The sequence below is a fragment of the Centroberyx gerrardi genome, chromosome 24, assembly GCF_048128805.1.
Source record: "Centroberyx gerrardi isolate f3 chromosome 24, fCenGer3.hap1.cur.20231027, whole genome shotgun sequence".
Taxonomy (NCBI): Eukaryota; Metazoa; Chordata; class Actinopteri; order Beryciformes; family Berycidae; genus Centroberyx; species Centroberyx gerrardi.
Genome location: NC_136020.1, coordinates 8,887,916 through 8,913,137, shown reverse-complemented (window position 1 = coordinate 8,913,137; position 25,222 = coordinate 8,887,916). Strand labels below are relative to the sequence as shown.

The following is a 25,222-nucleotide window of genomic DNA, read 5'->3' as shown; positions in this document are numbered from 1 at the left end:
GCAAGTTAAAGATCAATCACATGACTGATTTACATTTCCTCCTCTCCATTCTGCTGCAGCAACACAAAGCAGCTCTGTGCCACTTGAGTTCTAAAATGAAACAACAGCCACCAAAATCATACTTTTGTTTACTGGGTCTTTTTTGTTATTATTTCCCAGCAAAAGCACTTGCATGTGTGACAAGTTGTGACTTCTGAACTCAGAAGTAGTAGCTAACGAGGAGCGCTTGAAGGCAGCAATAGACCCAGCATCCACAAATTGGCCCCTAGTGGCTCAATTCTCCCATAGACCAAGCTGCTAGTTATCTATCACACCTCCAATATGACCCAATACATCAGCTCTTCTATACACCCATGCCTTCCAGCGCACCAATCCTCCCATACAACCACATAAGTTCTTCCAGTCACCTCCCGTACCCCCCAAGACCCAACATTGCGGGTGCTGAGAAACCGTACCTTGCTGACTCGGGTCAGGGTGCCGTTGGGTCGGTCGCTGCGCTCCTCGTCGGAGAGCCGCCCGCTGCCGAAGCTGTCCATAGAGTGGGAGGAGATGGTCTGGCAGAGCTCCTCGAAGGAGTAGTCCCTGTCCCGGCACTTCTTAATCTCATGGAGCAGTTTGGACAGCTCGCCCGTCACCGCATCATCTGGGCGGGAGGAGGAGGAGGAGATTGGGGGAAGAAAAACAGAGTAAGAAATATATCCAAAGTCCCAGCGCCACGAGTGCACATATTTTTAGTATGGGTGCAGTGGAGGATGAACCCTGATCCCTAGCTTTGCTGGTGCCACGCTCTAATAACTGAGCTACAGGATACACAAATGGTAAAAATAGCCTTATAAAACTGATATAAACAACCACCATTCACCCTAACCACAGTCCATATCTCACCCCACTGTTATGGCTACTTCTTTGTTTTTGTCTGCCTTTTTTCTGGTGTAACCTTGATCTTTGATTGTGAAGCACTTTGTGAACTTTGCCTTAGAAAAGTGCTATACACATAAACGTATCATTATTATTATTATTAAATGATAACACATGGGGGGGTGAAACAAAATGTTGAACCATTGAGGAAGAGGAGAGATGATGAAGTCACAGGAAGGAAATGCAACAAATTTCTCTCTTTATCTGCCTCCTTTCATCCTTTTCCTCAACCCTCCACCAGTCAACACTGAACTCTACGGGAGTGAGGATAGCTGGAATTGGATTCCACTATCCTGTTTGCCTGATTGATCGCCAGTTTCAACAATGGGCTAAAAGGTGAGGATGGAACTAATGGGTGCATAACTGTCCCTCCACCGGCTCTCTGCTTCGCCATGCTGAGGTGTTCAAAGCCCTGTTCAGGCAAGTGTTGAGGAGCAAACTGTGCTAATCACTTTCTCTTCCCTCTCCCTCCTGCAGTCTCCAAGGTAATCAGGGTAATTATGGTATGTGCTGACAGTCGATGAGAGAGGAGAGTGGATCAGCAGGAATTCAGACATGGATAGCTCGCTGCAATGTTGCTCTGAAAACACAGGGGGCAGCGTTGGCCAGGGCAACGCATGGGTGTTCAGGGAGGTAGTGACTATTTTCCACCACTAGAGGAGCTGCTCACCATTTCTGGATTTGTGTGGCTTTGTTTTCCCATGTTGCAAAACATTCCTCACATACTTCAGAACATGTTTAGTTTCAAAATCTACAAAAGGGCAAAACAAAGTATTTGTACATGTTGATGACACTCATTCAGGGTACAGCACTTTGTTTGCATTAGTGTGTGTGTGTGTGTGTGTGTGTGTGTGTGTTTGTGTACTCACTCTTGTGTCTGAGGGAGGGGGAGGCGCAGGGCGAGGGGACGGAGGTTCGAGGCGCGGGGATGGGACACTTGCGAATAGGCTCCTCCACCACACTCCGACACTCCAGCTCCTCCATCATATACTCTACAGAGAGATGGAGAAGGGGGAGAGAGGGGGGAGGAGGACGGGGGAGAAGACGGAGAGGGAGGGGAAGAGGATCATGTAGAAGAAAGACAAGAAAGAGAAAGGAAAGAAGGTTGGTGAACAGGAAGAAAGAATGTGAGTTGAGAAGAAAGGGAGGGACGAAGAAGAGTTTGGGAGAGGATGGTGTGAAGGGGGGGGGGGGCAAATGCAATTCAGAGGCATTTTACTAGATCAATATAATAGCACGGCCATCAGCACGGTAAACAGCTTGTGCTGCATTCAATTCACATTTTCTCCGCACCGCAAAATCACTTCACAGCTTCCCCTAATAGAGCACTCTGCTCTTCATAAAAGCAACAGAGAAGAATTATGGAGGGGAAAAGAAAAAGAGGGAGGAAGGGAGGGAGGGAGGACGAGCAGGTAGGCGGGGTGTGGGGGGGGGGGGGTAGAAACCAAGTAGAAGACTCCATAATGAACTAGCTAGCGTGAGGCATTAGCAGGCACGAATGCAGGCAGACCGAACACACACACACACACACACACGCACACACGCATACACAGTGCAATCATGTGGCGGATGCCCTACAGAGTCCTAATGAGGGACCCTGTTAATGTCAGAGATGCTGCTCAGGTGTGTGTGTGTGTGTGTGTGTGTGTGTGTGTGTGTAAGGGTTCTACTATGAAGCCCGGCTTTCAACTCCATAATTATGATACACAACCACATTTGCATACAATTATACTGTGTGTGGGAATGTGTAAGAGAGAGAGAGAGAGAGAGAGAGAGAGAGAGAGGGGAAGAATTAAAACACTTGACACTTTTATTCCTCTGTAATCACACATCAGTAGATTCTCCATAAACAGCAGAGGACACGCAGCCTGGTGTCCGAGCGTTACAGAAGCACTGCACTACATAACCTGATCGGCAGTAAAAGTGAACTGTGAATGAGTTTTAACTGTAGGGAAAATCATAAGTAGTAAATCAAATGGGATTCTATTCATAACAAGAAGCCTGTGGCAACCAGAAAGCCCTTTGGCTGGTACAACTGAGTAAATGACAGGTCTTCTGCTGTGTGTGTGTGTGTGTGTGTGTGTGCGTGTGTGTGTGTCCTTTTCCATCTCCTCTCCAACAGGAAATGGCATGCAGCTGATCCATTCAGTAACTCACAGCTGTGTCCTCTCTCTCTCTCCCACACACACACACACACACACACACACACACACACACACACATTCACTCTCTCCTTCTTCTAGTTCAGTCCAATTCTCTTCATTTCCAACTGTCGTTTCCTGAAGTCAGGCTGAGATGAGATTTTGATGGCTATTATTCCTGGTCGAGTGTTACTATCACACGCAGTCTGGCGTTTAAGAAGTTACAGGCGGCCTATTCTGATCTAGTATCTGGTAAGTATTTCTTTTTTGTTCATTTCTGGATTTCCTACAGTCTGCTAGTTTGACAGGGAGCGCTCGCTGCATATTTATGAATATTCAAAGTGACAAGAGCGGTTTGATTTGCACTGTCGAGAGTTGAGTGGCAGAATTCAAACGATGCTGCATAATGTTAAATCCAAAAGACATTCCACAACAGGACAGGTTCAAATGGCTTTCCCAGCTTTTGACTTGAAATGCATCATAGATTGCTTGAGCAATAAACATGAAATGGGAAATTGGAATCGCCAATTAAAGCTAAATAGCTCTCTTGCTTTTACATGGCTATATTTTCCCCGTCTTGATGTCAGCTTTAATGTCTGTCATTTTGGAGCTGTGGCCAATTCGTAACATTCCCGGGATTCAATCTGTCTTCCTGTTTCTATCTTTATCTCCCCAGTTAGCCCAAATCACCATTAATTTTGGCTCTTTCTGACACTCTTTCTCTTCATCTCTCCCTCTATCCGGCTGCTCCTCTTCAGCTTGTCTCTCCGTCTCCGTCTATCTTTATCGCTCTCTTTAAATCATCTATAACTACGTGCCTTGTATATACCCAGAGATTACGCAAGGACAGATAGCATAGGCTTCCAAACCGCAGATTACAGCGTGCATACTAAGCCTCGTAATCACCTCAGGACAAAAGTGTCTTTAAAAGGTGCAATCTGGAGAGTCTTTGGTTTCTCTAAGGGCCGCAGAGCAAACACACACACACACACACACACACACACACACACACACACACACACACACAATCACTGGTCACACACGAAACACACTGGAGTAAAAATGAGAAATAAAACAGGTACTTGCTCTACTGAGTGCACAAAATATTAGGACCACTTACTCTTTAGTTGAACCAGCCCGACCAAGCGAATTTACAGTAGGTTTGAATGTTTATATATTTACAATAAATGGCAAACATTTTACAAAAAAATCTATTTTCTCACATTTCTAGATCAAAATCCCACTACTTTTACTTCCTGGAAAATTAGGTATCTTTAATGATTATGTCATCGCGTACCAGTAGGTCTACATACCTCCCACAGCTCCTCCCATCATATAAAACTAATACATATACAGTAAAAGTGACATAAGCTCCGTCTTGGTGCCTGGAATTTATTCATTTTGAAGAATCCTGAATTTGTGACAGCTCAAGGTTATGCACAAAGCATTTTTGAACTTTTGAACACTTCTGAACAGTCAATCCCTGCATTACGTCCCGCCCCAACATCCTGCCTCAACTGGAAATACTTTGAATTACGGAAGCAAGACACCACTGAAATGCCGTTTCTTTGTGACGCTAAGCCTGGAGACAATTGACACATGGATTACGCAAAACGGGGTGAAACTCAGTATCAGGATGGCGGTCCTAATATTTTGAACAGTGAGTATATACGCAGTATGAAGAGTGATATGCACCGTCCCCTAGCACTGACTGTGAGCTCCTGTTCTCCCTGTACCATGTGTGCCAGTATGGAAATATGTTACTACATTAGTTGCTGATATATCCCTGTACTAATCTCATCAAGTCAAATTCCTGGATATTTATTGGACTTGGTGGATAAAGTGATTGTGATTCCTAAAACAGTACGTTGTGTGGGTGATTTGAGACTTCAGGAAAGCAGGATAACAGTAATCTGTCATTAAAAATGAATGGGAAATATACAGTATATACAAAAAAATCCCTCTTTACTAGATATCCAGTGAATCTATGTATCCAATAAAACCAAATACTTCAGTAAAATAAAATAAGCAATGCAGCCCCAAAAGCAGTTATCAATTTAGTTGCGCGTTCCAGAAAACTATCGATAACCATCTTATTCAAGATCCAATCCAGCCAGTTTGACAATGGCAGAGGATTGGGAAGAACAACATATTGTTGTGCGAGTGGCGAGGACAATGGTAGGAGGCCGGGCTGGGCTTGTGTAAGAGTGGACTCTCCCACTGTGGGAGGCCGAACACAGAACACACACACACAAGAGCTCCCATTGTTTCGCAATGGAAGATAAACTTCCTGGAAAACGGAATTTATCAATCGGTTCACATCCGCACGCAGCGGCCACCGTGTCATCATACGGTGAAACTGTGGATCGCCAACAATGCACATCTGCAGGCCCTGCATGTGTTAGCATGTCCGCAAGCTTCATTAAGTTAAGTCTAAGAGTTTTCAAGACCATTTTAATGCCAGTTAAAATGTTATATTTAACTATATTCAAGACCTTTCCAGGAGTTTAGTATAGTAGCATAATTTAAGACATTTTAAGACTTTCTCATGACCTGCAGACACTCTGAGTCAAAACAGCAAGAATTCCTGCAAGCCAATGGGAGCTCTGCATTAGCATGATGAACACGCTGTTTCTTTAATCTTCATTATGTTGTACTTATTGTAGTTTTTATCAGTATGCTACTCTTCCTATTCTTCTCTGCTGCAATGACCCAGTTTCCCAAATAAAGTTCATCTTGTCTTAAGAGAGAGAAGGGCTTTGGAAATGAACAAAGATGGAGTACGCAATAAAGTTCCATGTTGAAAAGTGTGTGTGTGTATGTGTGTGTGTGTGTGTGTTACCTTGTATAAGAGCAGTGATCTGCTGGGATTTCTGTGCAGGGTGTTCTCTCAGGATCTCCAGAGCCGTTCTCCCCTGGCTGTCCCTCAGGTCGGCGTCGATCCCTGAAACACACACACACACACACACACACACACATGCACACACAACAGGGCAAGGTCAGATCACTAAACCCAAGATGATGTCACCCAACCTAATCCTACACAATCACAGACACATAGACATATTCCAACACACACACACACACACACACACACACTGAGACCCAGATCTGCTGACACACCTACTCAGTCATAAACCTCCAGTCAGCAAAAGATGAATGAGACGCAGTCATCAGAGGATGAAAGTGAGTTTTTATAAATTCACAAAGACTCTATTAACAGTTAACACAGTTTTAATCAGGTTCCAGACCCCAGTCTCTCCTGAACAACACAGAAAACTACAGAGAACACTGCTGAGAACTCAGTCACACACACAGTCACACACACACACATTCTTCTTGCATGCTCAATCCCAGTCTCACGGATACTGACGCATAGACAAACAGAGACAAGGCTCATACACTTAAACTCAAGTGCATGCACACACAAGACACACACACAAAATAGTGACACACACACACACACAAAACAGTGACACACACACACACACATACAGACAAAAACCCAGGCTCATACACATACAAACTCAATAGCATGCAGCGGGATACACAAAGACTATAAATCTTAAATGTAATTTCTCAACTTTTGAGACTTTTTCCAGGATTTGAGATTTCTTTTTCATTTATTTCTAAAGAGAGTTAACAGTTTCCCTGTCTTTTCCTTTCCTCCACGTTACATAAATGCCAGTCCAGTGATCATGCTGTGCACCATAAGATATGAACAAAAACCGACAGAGAAATCCATCTGAGGCTGACGCAGTGTGCCAGTTCCTACTGGTAGATCCAAAAATACGACAGGATATTTTTTGCTTATTGAATAGATGTTGACACTTCTACATCCTCAGCTGTCTCCCTGGACAGTACATGATTGACAATGGAAGGCTGGCTGCCCATCCTGCGTCCCTTCACACACACAAACACACACACACACAAACACACACACAGTGTTTGGGATGTGTAGGGTTAAAGTTCAGTGAATCGGGCCCGTGCAGCGTTGTGTTGATCCAGGATGTTAATAAATCCCGGGCCAAAAGAACATGGCTGCCCACAGGACACAAGAGAGAGGAAACAGGAAGTGCTAGAGGGAAGTGAGGGGTGGTGGTGGTGGTGGGGGTGGTGGGCTTGAGACTCAATCTGCTCTGTCTGAATACAGGAGTGTAACGTACAAGATGTGTCTTTTTAATGTAGCTTTCACATTAGTCAGTTATTTTAATACATTTAGAGGCAAACGTGTACAGATAGACCCTCTCTGTTGCGCTCTCTCTCCCTCACACACACATACAGTTCACCAACACACACATACACACTCTCTCTCTCCTCAAACACACACAGCCACTCCACAACACACAAAAAAACCAACCACAAACACACACACACACACACACACACACACACACTCACACATCGCCTCCCTGTGCGAGTGATTGATTTTGACGGGAGCCACCGCTCCCCTGGGTGCAGATATGGTCTCCAGTTATCATCATGACCTCTGACCCCCTCATCAACTCTGATGGCATCATGAACGTGAGACAGGACACCCGATACACAGTCACTCAGGACAGGAGGAAAAAAGACTTGCAAAAACAATGATAGTGATGGAAGTCTGCGATGTTAAATCAGAGTTTGAATGAAGGAGCAGACAGATGCCTGGGGAGCACCTAAGGCCGACTTCTGCCCGAAATCTGGGAAAAAAAACAATGTGGCGCAGCTAGGCGCAGGTTAATGGAGAGGGAAAACAAGGGAAGCACATACACACAAGCACACACACACTGACTCACTCACCCACGCACACTGTTTTGTTTTGATAGGGTAAATATAGAGACCCACCTGAGTCGAGCAGAAGGCGAACTACATCCATCTTCCCAAAGAGAGCTGCCTCATGGAGGGCACTGCCATTCTCCGTCTGAGAGGGAGAGAGAGAGAGAGAGAGAGAGAGAGAGAGAGAGAGGGACAGAGAGAGAGGCGGAGAGTTAATATTCCATCACTTTAACAATTGAAAAGAGAGACAAAAATAGAGAGACGTGGTTGTGGATTGGGAGCAAAACGAGCATTAAAAAAAAAAGCGCAGGGATTAAAACGGGAGTGAGACAAAACAATATTTTGATTTGATACAGTATCTCTCTCTCTCTCTGGCAGTTCAACAAAAGCGATTCAGAGAGATTAAAAAAAAGTCACATTCCCTTGTCTAAAAATGGCATGAGGCCAGACTGATTTCAAACCATTACGCAAGCAGCGGGGGCCCGGGTGGAAACGTCCCAATTTTAAATGCAGCCGAATTTGCTTCCCTCACCATACGGGCTGGATGCTGGCCTGCATCAGCCTCCAGTGCTACTGATGAGGATATTAGGGATATGATGCAACACATGGAAACTAGTGAGGGGGGGGGGGGGGGGGGGGGGGGGCGTTACAGGCTCCATCTTAGATCACTGATGATAGAAACGATTACTCTGACAGCCCTAGTTTTAACAGAGCACATGTACAGGAGCCACATAAGGGTACAAAAAAATAACAGTGTGATCACCGGGAATCTGAGCAAATATAACAGATAAGACAGAACAGATTGAAGTTTTTAAAAATCCCATGTACCCTAAACCTGCTTAACTGCCTAATAGCTCAATAGTTTCATTGTGTCTTGTATGGTGCCATACAAAGGCAAACAGCAGTTACAGTTCCTGTGTTTTCAAGGTCAAAAGGTCATGGCTAGAGATTTAAAGCCAACATAAATTATAGCCATAAATATGCTGATGTCCCTTTTCTCACTTTCTCTACTATAGTATGTTTCTATATATTTTGGTTATAACGTGTTACACAACATGCAGCAGGCGAAATTATCCATCAGGGACAGGAAAGACTTGAACTTGAACTTGATCGCAGACACACACTCATGTACATGCAGCCATGCATCGATAAACACACTCTCACACACGCAGCCGCATACACACGCCGAGAGCATCACATCCTTCACGGTTGGTTTCCGGACAACACAAATCAAAACCTGGACTAAACCAAATTCCCAGCCTTAATGAAGACAAATTATTCAGTCATTTGGAGGAGAGCCAGGTCTAGTAAATATATGGCTGGGAAATTCAACTCAGCGCGACGCTGCATCAAATCAACGCAGTCGTCCTCTGCAGGGAATACTAAACGCACTGTACCCTTTCTGCTTCCTCTGCAACAGCAGTGTCATCACCACATCCAGAGAGAGAGAGAGAGAGAGAGAGAGAGAGAGAGGCGGGGGAAACGAGGCAACACCGGCGACTCCTATGTGCCCTCGAGAGGTCAAAGGTCAACGGTCCAATTCCCTTAGGAGAACATAGCAGGTATAAATCCCAAAGTGAAATCAGAGGAGTGATTGCGTTTGCAGCTCAGCCGACCGTAACGCACTGTGGAAGTCCTGCCAGTGGTGTCGATCTTTTACCCACACATGAGAGGGAGGAGGTGGGAGAGCAGGAAACCATTGGTGACCGCCCCCACCCCCCTCCCTCCCCCCCTTCCCACCCTCCACCCCCACCCGCCCTCCTAACTCCCCCCAGGTCATCTCTATACCACTTCCCGTCCCGTTTCCCATGGCGATTACGCGGTGATGTCACGGGGCAGCGAGGAAGCCGATTCTCACTCTCTCCGAGTTTCCGGGAATTGAGAGGCCGGGCCTTTTCAGATTACTTTCCTATCTGTTTTCGGGGGGCCGGTCGGCGCTTGGCGTTGTCGCTGCTGGCGGCTAATGCTGCAGTGTGAGGGTAAATGTAGCAGTGTGTGGATGTTTCGCTATGAATGTAAATGAGAAATGCTTCTTTGCGTGAAAGAAAAGTCTAGTGTGTGTGTTTATGCGTGTGTTTATACTAAACTTTTGCCCCTTGCTGGCTACCTGCCCACCCAACAGCAGGTTCCTCCATAGGGATTTCCCCTCATTATTATGGAAAGAGGGAGAGAAGGAAGGAGAGAGAGACATAGAGAGACACACAGAGAGAGAGAGAGAGAGAGAGAGAGACAGAGAGAGAGAGAGAGAGAGACTGCTGCTTTCATAAATAATTCATTCACTCTCAGACAGACCTATATGGCTTGACTGCAATTACTAACCTGCACAAGCTCTCTCTCTCTCTCTCACACACACACACGCACACACACACACACACACACGCACAGATGTGCTTTCCATTGCTGACAATTTACAAGGTGGCCATCTGTGAGCCCCTCATTGCATCCACTCTATACTGTCAACAGTATAGCTCTGACACTGTGGCCTTGGAGATAACACTAGAGAGAGAGACATAGAGAGAGGAAAAGAGAGAGAGAGACAGAGAGAGAGAGAGAGAGAGAGGAGGAATCAAAGGCCGGCAGTGTTCATCTCAACAAGGCAGAACGAGAGACAGAAAGCTATAGAGAGATAAAGAGAGAGAGACTGTGCTGCTCTGTGCATTATTATCAGCCAGAGAGAGAGAGAGAGGGAGAGATAGAATTGTGAATTGCAGAGGAGATGAGAGGAATCAAAGGCTTGCAATGCTCATCATCAGTAGGCAGAGAGACGCAGAGAGAGAGAGAGAGAGATTTGCAGCAGTGGGTAGTGAAGAAGAGGAGGCAAATCAAAGGCGTGTGGTGTTCATCTTCACTAGACACATGGAGCCCGAGGCCAAATCCCTGCAGAGAAACACAGCCCACCTCTTCAGATCAGAGCACGCACTCGTACACGCACACACAAACACACACACACACACACACACACACAAACAGGCACACACAGCCTGCAACAAGGATAGAAGGCAGGGAAGACGGGAGCAAAGCCACTGAGTCATGCATCTCTATTCTGTCACAGCACCAAAACAACCCCTGTAACCAACAGGTCAAGACGTTTCCAGCTTTCAAGGGATGAAACACACACACACACACACACACACACCCACTCCAAATTCTCCAAACTGCAGTGGCTATATGTTATATGTATGTATGTATTCTGGGAGTGCAGGAGTACAAGATGACAGAAACAAAGGAAAGTTTGATACCAGTCAGGCCTCCGAAGATGTAACTTGTCTCCTAAATAGTTTCATGTTTTCTCGCTATATTGCCAGCCTTGAAGTGCAGACAGCCGTTCCACATGCATTATACTGTATGTATACATTACACGGTCAGGGAAAGGAGGAACGCAGCATCTGCTATGTCATATATCATCTTACCCAATGAACATCAAGTTTGACCATGGTCTGGTGACACTGGAAGTGGACCTGTAGTCTCAAATACATCATACCAGTCTAAATCTCTAACTGGTTTGAATGATTCATTTTTGTCATTCAACACCTCTAAGTCTTAGTCAGGAGTTTCCTATACAAAGGCTTAAGTTGATCTGGAGGATTTGTCCATTCTCATGTGCACATTTGTTGAATAAACTCCGATATTGACTGGCCTGCCTCCACGGCTCTTTAATCGTCTGAACTCTGTTGTTTCTTGATTCAGAATCGGTTGCTGCCTGGGACTTTAGAGTCTGACTGAGCTCAAAAACCTGTGAACCTGTTTTTCCATCCTTCACCTCACAGCATTAAGGTGGACAGGAGTCAAGGATCTCTCAGGAGAGAGGCAGCAGGTGTGTTCAGTGTGTTCTTTGTTGTGTGTCCTGTACTGGAAGATACACACAGCTACTGGGAGACATAAAGGGACAGGTGACTGATGATTACAATAGCAGTAATGATTAGTTTGACCCATATGGGTTTTTAAAGGCTGATACCGCTATATTTTTTTTTATTTAAACTGCTGGTAGCTGATATTTTGTGCCAATATTCAATATATTTAAATATATCAATTTTCATGCCCAAAAAGTCAAAAAAATGTCAAGAAGCCTATGTATCACAGCATATTATCACATGACACTAAACTCTCCATTGAATCCCAGGATGATAATGATAATAATAAGAAGAACAATTATCATCATATCCATCATGATCATCATGCATACTCATCTAGAATCTAAATATCTAAATCTGATAACAACCAGTGTAATTAATTGTGTAATCAGTGTGATTAATTCTACAATAACTATGTAATCAAACAAACTCCATCATATCCATCATATTTAAGGTGGATGACGTTTACTGGCCAATATCAGATTTTCAATAAAAGGCCAATATCAGTCCAATATATTGGTTTAACCCTAGTAATGGATTATATTAATACCAATAAATGCTTACAGCCTCAGAAAAGACAAATGATTATTCTCTTAACAGTGTGATAATTACAATATCTGCAGTGACTAAGGATTATATTGATAGCAATTAATGCTTCCGAGATCAGAAAGGACGCAAGTTAAATAGTCGTAAGAATGTGATTAGTATATAGGGTTGTTAAGCTCTACATCTCAGCCAAGTGCGACGAGAGCAAATAATTTAGTTTGGCAGAGAAAACAGTCACAAGAAAATGAAAACAGCCGTGAACAAAGCAGCAAAGCGAGGCTACATTCTGACAAGGCTTCACAGGGAAACAAATGGCCCAAAAAGCTTCTGGGTCGGGACAAAGCTGCATTTTAAAATCGGACAGACAACTCAGACTACACAATAAGACAAAATGTAAATGAACAAATAGCGGCCCGTGCAGCGTGACAGCAACTGTGCAGTAACAAAGATATGACAACTCTAAGGAAGTGCTGCCTAAGTGGCTGCAGCCGTGGATTTCTATACTGTCGAAACTGATCGTGTGTGTGTGGAGAGGAGGAGAGAGGAGGAGAGAGGAGGAGAGAGGAGGAGAGAGGAGACGGTGAACCTCTCAGGACCTCTCAGGAACACCCTGTCCTCCTCCTCTCCTCCTCTCAGTCTTCTCTCCCAATCAATTATTCATCCCTTTCCACCACCACACCATGTGAGGCATGCTCTGCGCACATGCTTTCTGGCAAACACACACATACAAACACACACACACAAGCATGCATCCAAGCACACACACTTTCAAAGGAGAATCTGCCAAGTATTTAGGCATACAGTGGATTATATGTACACAAAAACGAAGACACACACTCTTCACACATCTCCTCTCTACTTGTCAAAACAGCTATCCAGTTAGAACGTTGCTATGCTGCCAAGGCAAGAGCGAAAAGTGTATATGTGTGTGTGTGTGTTGAAACATTGTACGTGCTTTCATTAAAGACAAGACAGAGGCTTCTAAAATATTCACATACAGCAGAGACGGAGAGGAGGAAAGAGATTCAGGGTCATGGAGATTTACTCAGACAAAAGGACAAAAAGATTCCGTTCCAGTCGTCTCCTCCATTCACAGCGGCATCAGATAAAACACTAAAAATGTCAAAGTCAAGTCCCATCTCATTACTCTTTAAAGTCCCTGCACCTACAAGCCACACAGACAGGTTTCTTTGCCTTGTATCTGTATCACCTGTATTCCTGTATCATTTAAACACTGATTTTTAAATTTCACTAATAACTAACTAATGATGGTTTTAATCTCACTGAAGCTGGTATCTGTAGCAATAAATCCCTGCTTCACAATAAGTCAGATCAGGCAATACATACATCAGCGCTCTACAAACCTATTGATATTGGCTGCTAAGTGCAGAGCATGGGTCAATTCTGGTTGGCAAGTAAGGACCGATGCAGAGAAGATAGGGAGACAAATCCTGCTCCCTACATGGGCAGACAATCCTTACACTGTCAAGGGAATGAAATATCCATCTTAGCAAGTCATTTGGCGTAGGATTGAGTGTTAAAGGGACATTAAGTAAGATTCTTACTGTCCTATAGCACAAAATGATCATAATATATCTGCAGGGGGGGTGGACAGGGTTGTTGATCAATACCAATGACTCAACCATTACTTGGCCTGGTGCTGAGATTTCTGGCTTTCAAAACTCACTTTCCGGCCCATACTGTTTTAGAACACACACACACACACACACACACACACACACACCTCGCATTTTCAACTGCTCAAAGATGGAGAACAGTGCTATGAATGAGAGACTGGCATCCCAGCACATTTCATTCAAAATCAAACGATAAAGCAGTATTATTTTCAATGCTGATATATTCCCTCTTCTCTAGACGTTTCTGTTGGATCTCTGCCCTAATCAGCTAGCTTAGTCATTCTATTATGAAAATGTGACTTTTATATTTCTGTCTTATTGTAAGCCGTGCCAGAAAGCTGTCGATGTTGGTGCAATTCGCCGATGGAGGTTGAGAAAAGAAAACTTTAACTTTTAACTTTAATGTTGTTTTTCTCACCACACAGTTGACGTCCATGCCGGCGTCCAGCAGCGTCTGGACGGTGGTGTGGTGTCCGTTGCGTGCGGCCAGGTGAAGGGGAGTGTGTCGCCGAGTGTGGCTGGTCATTAGGTTTGGGTGGGCGCTCACCAACATGCGCACCACCTGGGCACAAAGAGACAGGTGAATGTCAGTGACAATGCAACAAGTTTTGGGGAGATTGGCCCGTTAGCCAACTTACCTGTTAGAGAAAAAACAGTTTAACTCTGTTAAAAACAGCGATTGCTGATGTAAGTTACATTTCTGGGTCTACTTTGTTGTTTGGTGGTGTATTTTTGTTATTCCTGTGGATGTAGTCAATGTGACAACACGTCAAGATATTTCAGTTTGATAGGAGACTGCTGTCTAAAACATCAACTGTAAATGTCAAGTTTTGGTGTCAGTTCCTCAAAATCAAAGAGCGAGGGCTTCTTTCTAGAGCCGCTATTTTGCACCGACATTCAACAATCATACAGGGAGAAATCCATCGTAGAAGAGGAGAGAGACCAGTTTCTCCACTGACAGTAGCCTCAATAGACCAGAATGCAATGCTGCCTCAAGACAGGTTGTGTTTCGAGTAAGTGGCGCATCTCTCACTTCGTGTTGGTGGTGTTCATGTTCTCATCACTAACGGGTAAGTTGAACAATGGGCCAATCTCTCGAGAACTTGGTGTATTCCTTTAATATGTGAGTGAGTGTGTGTGTGTGTGTGTGTGTGTGTGTGTGTGTGTGTGTGTGTGTGTGTGTGTGTGTGTGTGTTTATATTAAACTTTTGCCCCGTGTTAGCTATCTCCCCACACAGCAGCAGGTTCCACCATAGGGATTTCCCCTCATTATTATTCATAGAGAGAGAGAGAGAGAGAGAGAGTGCTGCTTTCATAAATTATTCATTTACACTCAGACAAACCTGTATGGCTTGACTGTAATTACTCACTACCTTAGTAGAGAGAGAGAGTGAGATTGTGTCTGTATGCCTCTGTGTGTGTGTGTGTGTGTGTGTGTGTGTTTATTCTTGTACCTTTTGTCGCAGTTTTGACAAAAAGGTAGAGTCCCAGTTCTAAAAATGTGTACTTGTTTTAACAGTGTCCTATGTTGCTGCCTGCCTGTGTAGTGTGTGTTGGAAGTTTCATTCCATCACATATCCACCATACTGAAAACAAAGTGACACCTACTCTTAAATGACTAAAAGCACAAAATGAAAACAAGTTATGATTATTTTTAAAAGGGGCAAGTAAATGAAACCCTTAGTCGACAAAATAATGACGCTTTTACAGACTGGATCCACTGTATTTTAGCGATATTAACACTCGAAAAGGGACAGAAAATGGTTTGAGGCATTGGCATTCTGAAAGCTGAGATATTTCAGTTCTAGAGTTGTTTTTTGTTTTTTTTTACAAAATGGATATACTGAATGGCATTTTGGAATCAAAGTCCTTGCTCCCCCTGACCTGCAGTCGTCCATACAGCGCTGCCAGGTCGAGAGGCGTCTCCTGCCGGCTGTTCCTCATGGTGGGGTCGGTCAGCTCCTGCAGCAACACCGACACCACCTCCGAGTGACCGTACTGGGCCGCGCAGTGGAGGGCCGTTTCCCTCTCATGGTTCTATGGAGGGGCGGAAGGAGGGAGGGAGGGAGGGGATGGAGAAAGGAAAGGGAGGACAGAGGGACGGAGAAATGGTAGGAAGGGATGTAGAGATCACGGGAGTGAGGAGAGGAAGCGAGGCGAAAAAACATGACAAGGGAAGGAGGGAGGGATGGAGGGAGGCAGCGGAGAAGGTCAAGAGAGTGAAGAAGAAAGGCAGGGGATGGAAGAAATGAGAGGATTAGAGGGACGGGAGGCAGCGGAAGGAAAAAAGAGCGAAGGTACGGGGAGAGAGAGGGGTGAGAAAGAGAGGAATAGGAGTGGATGAAGGCGGAGATTTAGAAGTAGGGTGAATGGGAGTCAAAAGGGGATAAAGGAAGAGAAGAAGGAAAAGGAAAATAGGTTAGCATTTGTATCGAAACACAGGCACAAAGTGGGATTCTCCACAGACATTATACCACACACACGTCTCGGTCAATATATCACACTGCATGCACACATTCCAGAACCATGTCCAGGTCTGTGACAGCTGTCAGGGGAAATCTACTGCTTCCCGTCTGTGTAATGGAAGCGATGACTGAAGCCCCAACGTTTTCCTCAAACCCTCTGGGCCTTCTTGTTCAGACACTTTTCTCTAGGCTCATTGATCAAGAATCATGTCAGGTTCCCTTCAGCTGGTCAATCTGCCTATTCAGAGCCAGGTTTTGTCTTCTTAAAAAGACCTTATTACCATGCAACTTACATCAATTGGGTAGTACTTATTATAGATTATAGATAGATTTATATCAGCATAAAAAGGTGGGTAAACTGTATTTCAGGTGGGTTTACCCTCCATAACATCCCTGCTCAGGACTAACAGTAGCTGTTTCTCCAAATAGCAACACATCACTTCCTCTCATAATATTTACGTCCTTTACAGTTGACAGTAAACACCTCATTTTATTTTTTCCACATCCACAAGTATCCTGAAAATCCATTTTTGACAAATATGTTACTATCGAGCTGCCTGCCACCTGTTTGACTCTTACTGGTGACAGATTGCATTTAAAATGTGTTGATAATGTGGCCAAATGCGTCTTTGACCACCTCTGGAACTGGTTTGGATGATGGATCTGTAATGTGTCTTGGGTGCATTTACACATGGATTTTATGAAGTTTTTGCTCCATCTGAATATAATCCAGGACGCATGTTAAAGAAGTCATAGATTAGAAAAAACAGATCTAGAGAGTCCAAGGATAGATGAGATATCTGCCTCTGTCTTGGTTACAGTTTTCATGCACCGAAAACTGTTTTCATGTTTAGCATCAGTTGCTGATTTAATATTTTCTTCGGCCTGCCATGCCCTGCAGAGGCGCTGTAAATAAAGTTTATTGAATTGAACTGAAGTAAATCCAGCAGGTCAGGGAGTGAGATATGTGGCAACACTGGGACCATCAACACTTAACAAATCACTTCAAATGTTCAATTGTGTGGAAATATTGCGCCCCGTTTGACCCTAACACCAACGATCATGTACATCAAATTCACTCACACCTCTTATAAAACCATATGTGCACACAAAGTCACGGTACGGGTGATTTTGGGTGACGTACTGGCCCGAAATGACTTGGGGAGAAGTGTGTGTGTATTAATGGTTGTTCTGAACTTGGGCGGCTCTCGTGTTCGGAGGAACTGAGGCCACTTTCTGGTCCCCTGAGGGCCCCTGTCAGGTCGAGAACAGTGCCGGTGGTCCCTGGGGCCCCACAGCTCCTGGTAGAAACGGCCCTGTAATGACTGGAAAACTGGGTAGAGGGACACAGGGAGGAGAGAGACATGATGGATAGCCATGCTGGGGGAGGGAGGGAGGGAGAGAGAAAGAAAGAGAGAGAGAGAGAGAGAGAGAGAGAGAGAGACCCACAAGGATGAAGTCTGTGTGTGTTCACAAGTCTGTGTGTGTGTTTGTGTATGTGTGACAATCAAGCCACCATAAGGGTATAGACACACAAATGCGCACACACACAAACACACACACACACACACACACACACACACACACACACACACGCTGCCTACTGTATATGCATCAGGCTTCTATGGATGATATCAATGGGGAGAATGGAAAGAAACAGGGTACTGAGTCGGAAAATAATCATTTGTGTGTGTGTGTGTGTGTGTGTGTGTGTAGGTGTGTATGTGTGTGTGTGTGTATGTTGCTGGTGTTTGGCCAAGAGTAAACCCTACATTTTGAGTAAGTGGCTGAAATGTAATACTAGGTGATGCAACTTTGAGAGAACAGAGGAGGGAGAGAAGGAGAGAGGGGGAGGGCAGAGAGAGAGGGGGGGGGGATGGGTGAGTAGAGGAATTGTTCGGGAAGAGAGAGCGTGGATTTTGTCCCACAAAAAACCTGAACTTGAACAAATCAGACACATCAATCTCTCCCTGTATCTCCCTAAATCTGTCTCATTCACGGTTCCCACCGCAGCCCTATTTCCATGACTTTTGCACGACTTTCCATAACGAAGTCGGAGCGCTTCTGTGACCTGAAAATGTTATTCTTTCCTGGTTTGTTAATGTTGTTTTTCAAGTTAGAAAAGTTGCAAAGGCTTACAACACAGTCTGGTTGCAGCTACAGTTGGGCTTACTGGGGGGAAGTGGCCATACATTGTATAAAAACCAGCCTGGTCTTGTGAAATTTTGTGAAATGTTTTCAAAAGTGCACAAAAAAAAAGGGAGAAATATGTTTTCTCACCACGAAAGGATTATGTAGAAGAGAAATGCAGCAGAAACAGACAGTAGTTTGACACTGAAGCTGCACAGTGGAGAGTGAGGGAGGTAAGAGTGGCAGACGGGTTAGGGTCAGCAAGTTTTTCTTATTTAACCATGACCAAAACCTAACCTTAACCAAAGCTATTTAACTTGCTTAAACTCAACTGTTAGCTAAGCTTCTCATGTGATGAAAATTTCATGTCCAATTTGTGCTGTTATCACATAATCCTTTTGTGATGGAGGAACGTAATCTTCACATTATTCATTTCAAATCTGCGTAATCTGCGTTTCAGAGTGTGTGCTCATTTCATGAAACAGCTGAAAACCACCATCTATTGCAATGAATGTGTGAAATAAAAATACATTGTGGTATATTCCTGTAGAGTGTAAAGTTCCCTGATATTCCCCTTTTCTCCCAAGAGAACTGATCAAATTCCCTGACTGTCCTTGTCTGGAATCAAACTTCCAAAATTCCAAAATTCCATGACCAGTGGAAACCCTGCTCATCTCTCATCTCATGGCTTTTCTTACTCTCTTTCTCCCCAGAGTCACACCCCACCCCTCTCTCTCTCTCTCTCTCTCTCCCATCCCCTCTTTCATTTACCCCTCCCGGCAGTGAGCGAGAGAGATGGAGAGATACTGTATGTGCGCATGAGAGAAGGAAACAGCCCCTCTATGTAGACACACACCCTCAAACACCACACACACACACACACACACACACACACACACGCACACGCAAACATGATCCAGAGGCAATAACAGGGCAGCGTGCTTGAGAGCTTTCCTTCAGCAGCCAATCAGATCCCTCGGTTTTCCCCCTGGACTGCACACCCCTCCATTCGTGGCAGAGTGGAACCTTCCATACTGGAACACAGCAGGTCTGACTGCAGGTCTACTGTACTGTAACCACAACAATAACACACTCATACATGCTCTAATTCACATACATCATACTTTTATTTCTATTAATACAGTCTACTGATGTGATTGCTGGTTGAATTATGTTTAATACCTCCTATTTGCTCTATTCCTACATGAATATTCTACTTTTTTTTTTGCTGTATTACTATTTTCTGCTGCAACGACTCTGTTCCCCCCACAGCAATCATTGAATTTACATCTTATTTAATCTATATACTGTCTTCACCACAGTGTAACACGCTTCTATCATGTTCAAAACCACAATCAAGGTGGCCCAATCAGCCATCTTCTGCTTCTAACAGTGTTAAGTGTAGGATATGAAGGTAACGTCTGCAAAATAGATTATTGATCTGTTGTAGGTTAAATGCAAGAGCACCTGAGAACAGAGGGCAACAACACAGTGTGATAATCAGCACATTTTGTGTGTTTAGAGAGATTTAACACCAAATGTGCATGCAAAAGTAATGCAAAGTAAAGCAATCCCACACACACACATACACATACACATACTGGCACAAATGCTCATTGACAAAGCTCGACTCGGCTATGATAAGAGCCGGGACGAAGATTGTAGCCATCGTGGAGGCTGCTGCGGACCCATTCTGTCTCTGCCGCCTTTAACGAACAATAAAGCTTTGTCAGTCCAATCCCTTACGCCTCACACAGACAGCTTAAGATAGGGAGAACGCAATTCCCTGACAGACAGACAGAAAGAGAGAGAGAGAGAGAGATGAACAGAGAGAGACGGAGTGATAGAGCGAGAGAGATAGAGGGAGAGAGAGAGAGGGGGAGAAGGGGAGAAAATCCTTCCTCCATGTTCTCAAAGGAGGCTATATATTTCCATTACGCTGCCTCTGACAGCTTTCCGATATCATCTAGCGCCCGGCGTATTGTTGCTGATTGGGCTCTGAGCAACAGCCATCTACTGATGCCACATCAATAGGCATAGCAGCACATTATTGACATGCCCATACAAATGGCTGTCAGCGCTCGTCTCTCGGCGTCGGGCGCCGATACACAGTTAATGGTCAGAAATATATGGGGGCCGTGTAATGAAAAGTATCGGTGTGTGTCAGACAGTGGAACGGTCTTGTTAATGCTTTATGAGCCATTTGTTACCATTTTGTTTATGGTAAAGCATACATGCAGTATCTCCTCCGTTCTGGACCCAAGAAACAAAGTATTCATATCTTGTCCTCCACTAGTACATTTTCTGTCTCTCTCTCTCTCTCTCTCACACACACACACACACACACCACATCCCACGGCAAACACTATCAGCGCTATCTAAGTTCATCCGCGTCGGTCTAAACAAACAGCGACATCCATGCAAATAGGTGAGCCTTATCAGACGGGCCGGTGCTGAAATGAAGCCGGGGCGGGTAAAGCGGAGAGGTATTTGTTTGAACACACGCTGTGTTAACGCTGATGGACTGATATGCAATATGAGCTCGCTCCACATTACAGCGCCTCATAATCCCACCGGCTTAGGCCAGCGCCCGGGGGGGGGACTAGGTAAATAAATGGAGAATGAAAAAGACTAGACAGACAAGGTGAAAGAAAGATCGTTCTCTCTCCGTTACACTCTTGTCATTCTTGTCTTCTATTATGTGGATCTATCTCTCTATTTATAGATCACACACATAAAACACAACACATACACTTACAAAAAACATACAAAACACACGTTTATTATGTGTTTTTTATCCCATGATGGTGCGTGCATGATGTGATATCCTATGCTACTGCTTGTTGATGTTTTCACGTACCGTTTTATTCACGTTATCTTATAAACAGTAATGTAGTGGTGATCATCATAAGGCATCACAACCACCAATATAAACAAAACAAAACAATTATGTTTTCAACAAAGCAGTAATTAATTATTCCTTCCTTAAAAAACCCTATCCTCATATAACCTATATCAGTTTGATGCTACTTACTATGATGCATACTATCAACTGTGCTCATAAAGACTCAGCCTGAAAAGGTGGGTAAACTCTATTCTGCAAAGAAAAAGGCAAGCAAGAAGTTTATGTGGGTTTTCCCCTTCACCACATCCCTGCTGATATATGAATATATATATATATATAGAAAGAAAGGTGGAAAGAGAAAAAGCAGGATAGAGAAGACAAGGATAAGTCCCCTCACACTTTCTTGCCTCTCTTTCCAGGGTTAAAAGGCTCAAGCTGAGAAAAAGAGAAACTGTCATGGGTAAAGAAGCTGGGGTGAGATGGAAAAGCCGTGAGGGAGAGATGGAGAAGAAAAAAGGAGCACTTATTAAGAGAGAGTGAAGGAGTATACCCGGGGCCAAGAAGAGTGAAGAGTGGATGCGAAAAGACGAGCGAAAAGATAAGAGAAAGAGATGAGAGGAACAGGAAGGAAAGGACAGACGGAGGGGGGAGGGCGAGAGAGAGAGAGAGAGAGAGAGAGAGAGAGAGAGAGAGGGTACGAAAGGGAAGAGAGCAGCTCTCCAGTGTCTAACACTTCACAGCCAATTGACCCATCTCTCACGCTCCCTGGCATACAACACAGAGGGGGAGGCCGAGAAACAGATACACACACACACACACACACACACACACACACACACACACTGTTTATATGCAAATGCATACACATCCTTGCCAGCACCTACAAACATGATGAAGTTGCACATGATAGTAGATAGCGGTGGGAAAGCTCACAGTACACAGAATCATGATGATACTTCTAAACACTTTGCTTTACAAGTATTGTGATTTTCACACTGTGATTATATTGTTCTTTTGTTGTTGTTTTTTACTGTTGTTTTATTGACTGCAGTAAAACGTTACAAGATCCCTTAAGGCAATACAAGGTTAAAACCAATTACACTTAAAGGGGCCCTATTATGCTCTCTTCTCTTTTGTGTTGTATTATTACTTATTGTTTACCTTGTGCATTTGGTTCCTTGTGGATTTTATGTATGTAAATTATAATATCATTGCATTTGTTATAAATTGATTTATTTTATTTTATTCTAATTAATTATTTATTATTTTTCAAGTATGTACCTCTGTTATTGTTGTTAAACTCAAACAAGTTGTGCTTTTGGTTGTAAATTGTGTGTTTTCATTTCAATAAACATTTGGTCGCAAAAAAAAAGGGCCCTATTATAGGGATTCAAGCTTTTGTTTGAGTGGTTACATCTTCATCCTTTTTTACAGGCAGTTTCGGACTAACTCCAGTCAACACATCACAACTGATGGTTTTAATTCAAATTCATTCAATAAAAATCCTTTTAACTAAACTACATTAATTTGCAAAATATCAAGGACATTATTCTTATTCTTAGCCATAGTATATTTGAAAACAAAATCATGAACAATGAATAATGGGACCTTTAAGTGTAAAAAGACACAAATCAATTACTAAATGAAATGCTAGATGTTTGAGACTTTCAAGCACTCTATCAACTAAAGCTAAAGGAGAATTTCCCTACTGGGATCAGTAAAGTATCACATTACATTCCAGTATACTGTCAGAATATCATGAGGGAAAATACTGCAACATTACTCTGTCTCAATATTCCCTCCTTGCCTACAATACACACACACACACACACACACACACACACTCCTCTCAGCTTGCAATAATCACTCAGGGTTGTAATATGTTTTGACATATGGCGAGATGAATCCATCTTCTTGTAGAGAACTTTAATTAGGACGCCCACTGGCTACAGAGCGGCGTCAGGCTGTGGAAAACACATGACATAACATTTTTGAAATAGAGCGACTCATAAGAAAACATCCTATGGCTCAGTGTGTCTCTGTGTGTTTTGCCAACAGTTGGCACGGCGGTGACTGATGCTGAAGCAGGGCTTTTCCCAGGGCGGCTTCTCCTAGTGGCGGTAGTTCAGAGAGGACGCGTTCACACATCGAAGCATTCTCCGTCAGGAAACATATGGTTTCGTTTACAAGTGTGGCAGCAACACGTGTGCATGAGCGCGCACGGGAACCACCGAAAGCGCGAGATGAAAACACACACGCACAAAAGTAGAAAGACACCGGCGCAAAAACGCACACAAACACACACAGCAGGCAGCGACCTCCTGCCCTTTCACCTATACGCCTTACTTCACACAGTCTCTAGGCTCCCAGGAGGCCTTGCTGCACCTGGGCCAAGGGCTGCAGGAAATATTAGCAAATGCATATACACACACACACACACACACAAAAACACACAAAACACTTGAAACACACTGGCATTCGCTCTTCATTCACAACCAACATGCGCTGTCCTTTCTAATCTCTTTCTCTCTCTTACTCTCGCCCCTCTCTGATGACCTTCCAAGAGAGAGAGAGAGATAGAGAGAGAGAGATAGAGAGAGAGAGAGAGACAGAGAGAGATAGAGAGAGAGAGAGAGAGAGAGAGAGAGAGAGAGAGAGAGAGAGAGAGAGAGAGGGGTGGAGAGAGGGAATGGCGTAACCTTTCGTCCTCCTGTTAGTGGAAAAGAAAACATTCCTGGGATGTGTCTGCAGCACAGGGGGACATATTCGACCTAGTCACTCACACACACACACACACACACACACACACACACACACACACACAGAGAGAATCACCCTCATGTTGATTCTTATAGAGGCCCTGTATAGAAGAAGGCCCAGAAGTTGTGTGCTGGTTCCCACACATAGACCACATCTGCTCTACTTCACTGGGACAAACAGGCTGGAAGACCCAGCTGACCCACAGACCACCAGGGTCACGCACAAGCAAAACAACTTTTCAGTACAGCTTCAATTAAGCCTTGGCGAGTACAGTGAGGGAAAATATCTCACCGTTACTCAATCAACATACTCAAGAAGAAGAAGTTGCCTGGTATTCAAAGGGTTGCTGGTTCAATTCCCGGTGCCAGAAAGCCTCTAAGGATGAGCACCTAATGGATATGTACCAACCTGTGGTACCACATAATGTTAATGCATTTATCCTGCATCCATTCTGAATTAACACTGCAGACCATTCTTCCTTAAATGCTATACAGTAGAACAAAGTGAGTACATTTTAACATAAAACTGTCTCAACCAACTTCTGTAGTTACATATGCATTTTCTTGAAATTTCTGATGGCTGAAATTTTTTTTTTTAAACTTAAAAAATAAAGTGGAACTTGTACAGTGGCTAATCTTTAACATTGTGGTTGTATCTGTCCTTAATCTGTCCGTAAAATTAAAACTATACTTACATTATACTTTAAATTGATTGGGACACTGTGTTGATTTTCTGCCATTGGACTTGTATATGTCATATGTCATTGCATGGAAATACAGTATGAAGGAGCTATGTGGGCTGCCAATAAATGCCTGGGGTTTTATAGTGTAATAGATAGGATCCATGTGTCTGGTATGTATGGTCAACACTTTGAAACATGCTCAGTGCTTAACACACACACAGGCTAAATAGTCAGTCTCTTTTACTGCCTGTCTCTCCCTTCTATCCCTGTTCAATGTGCTTTTAAGAACATAAAAACCTGCCCCACACAAACGCACAGGTGCAAATACACAAACACCGAGCGATCGCTGCAAACAACACCTCAGCCCTGAAAACACGTGCTTGGCCCCGTAAGCACAGTGCAAGCCTTGGGTAAACAAGCAATCTTTCACTATCCTTCACTGTCGCACAAACAGTATGTATAATCATCTTCACCAGTCAGTCAGCCCCC

General features: G+C 43.9%; 1 protein-coding gene across 2 annotated transcripts in view; it reads right to left on the bottom strand.

The window, feature by feature from the left end:
* anks1b (ankyrin repeat and sterile alpha motif domain containing 1B) overlaps positions 1–25,222 on the bottom strand; it is a 196,563-nt gene that overhangs the window by 120,203 nt on the left and 51,138 nt on the right. For both annotated transcript variants that reach the window (XM_078282203.1, XM_078282204.1), the window contains exons 4-9: positions 15,736–15,888; positions 14,270–14,413; positions 7,887–7,962; positions 5,902–6,003; positions 1,788–1,910; positions 456–643 (exon numbers count right to left, since the gene is read on the bottom strand). In XM_078282203.1, the coding sequence (XP_078138329.1) occupies positions 456–643; positions 1,788–1,910; positions 5,902–6,003; positions 7,887–7,962; positions 14,270–14,413; positions 15,736–15,888 (786 nt within the window). The remainder of the gene's footprint in view (positions 1–455; positions 644–1,787; positions 1,911–5,901; positions 6,004–7,886; positions 7,963–14,269; positions 14,414–15,735; positions 15,889–25,222) is intronic.